Here is a 1,337-nt window from a genome sequence, read left to right as displayed (position 1 = left end):
CTTACACATTTGTCACAAGTTCTATTTTATAAACAGGAAGAGCTCAGACAGCTCAGCCAAGATTTTCATCCATTAACACTTAAAATCAAGGCACAGACTTTCGTTTAGGTAAACCTCTAACCATAGTAAATCCACTCTAATTCAGTAGTTTGCTTATTGTTTGTCTTTGTTATTCTTGCAGAATAATGATATATTACAGGCTGTCCTGTATTCCTTAATAGTTTATTACAGAAACCAAAACAAAAATTCCTTCAGTTAATAAAACATAATGAAAATGCATTTTTGGTCACTTGATGTACTCTGGCCATCTTTTGAGAGGAGGGTAATGAAATTCTGGGCTTCTAACCTTTAAGATGCTCAGTCTTGCTCTTGAACTAATGCATATGTGCTCATTTGCATACTCTCTTTCCCTCCCTCTTGGGCAAGCCACACTGACACCAGGAGCCTCCTTACCAGGCACCGAAACTGTTTCAAGATGTTTCAAGCCGAGAAATGGCCACCTGCATGCATTCTGGTCAAGATTTTAAGTTATCCTACCACTCAAATCTTCCTGAGGAAAGTTCAAAAGGTGTTCATCTGAATCATTCATGCTTTTGTTATCCTTGACCTAAAGCAATCTGGTGGATTTTTCTTTTGGGGGCGTGGGGTAGAGAGGACAAACTTTTTATTAGAAAATGTAAAAAAAAAAAAAAATTATATGCTCCAATATGTCAATAATTGTATGGATTTATTTTTTATTGTATTATAAAACTATTTTTTATTACTTTAAAGTTCTAATATGAGGTATAATAAAATAAATAAGATTTATAAAATATCTACTGTCATTTTGATCAAAAAAGAGAACCAGGTATAAAAATATGACTTTAATCAACTACACTTCAATAAAAAATTTTAATAAATAAATAAAAATTAAAAACCCACAAGGTATTAAAAAAATCAATTAATATTTCTTTTCTCCTTTTAAAGATATGACTTTACACAAGTGCATAATTTTATCTTATGCATATATACAATTTCTTTTGCTCACACAAGCTAAAGTAGTAAATAATACAGCTTGATTTACTGACTTGGTTTAAAACGCCTAAGCTAGAAAACAGTTACAGTAGCAGAATTTTATTTACATTTATTAGTATAGAAACCTTTTTTGTGATTTCAAGACCAGAAAATGCATGATACATGAGAAGATGCACCTTCTTCTGTTCAGTGAGAAACGTGTGAATCAATATCAACACAGAACTGCTGAAGAAAGAAAACCTATATAGTGTGGGTTATTTCACCTTCGCAAGCTGGGAGCCATTAAGTAATGGCTCCCTCCACTCCCCCCGCCCCCTTCGGTG

At 33.1% G+C, this 1,337-nt stretch overlaps 1 protein-coding gene across 1 annotated transcript in view; it reads left to right on the top strand.

Moving 5' to 3' along the window:
* The first annotated feature begins 1,169 nt into the window (after positions 1 to 1,169).
* LOC136135965 (protein CASC2-like) overlaps positions 1,170 to 1,337 on the top strand; it is a 1,057-nt gene continuing 889 nt past the window's right edge. The window contains 1 exon segment of the mRNA XM_065893878.1: positions 1,170 to 1,261. Within this exon segment, the coding sequence (XP_065749950.1) occupies positions 1,170 to 1,261 (92 nt within the window).

Source organism: Phocoena phocoena, chromosome 16 (genome assembly GCF_963924675.1).
Source record: "Phocoena phocoena chromosome 16, mPhoPho1.1, whole genome shotgun sequence".
Taxonomy (NCBI): Eukaryota; Metazoa; Chordata; class Mammalia; order Artiodactyla; family Phocoenidae; genus Phocoena; species Phocoena phocoena.
This window is presented reverse-complemented; position numbering and strand designations above follow the sequence as displayed.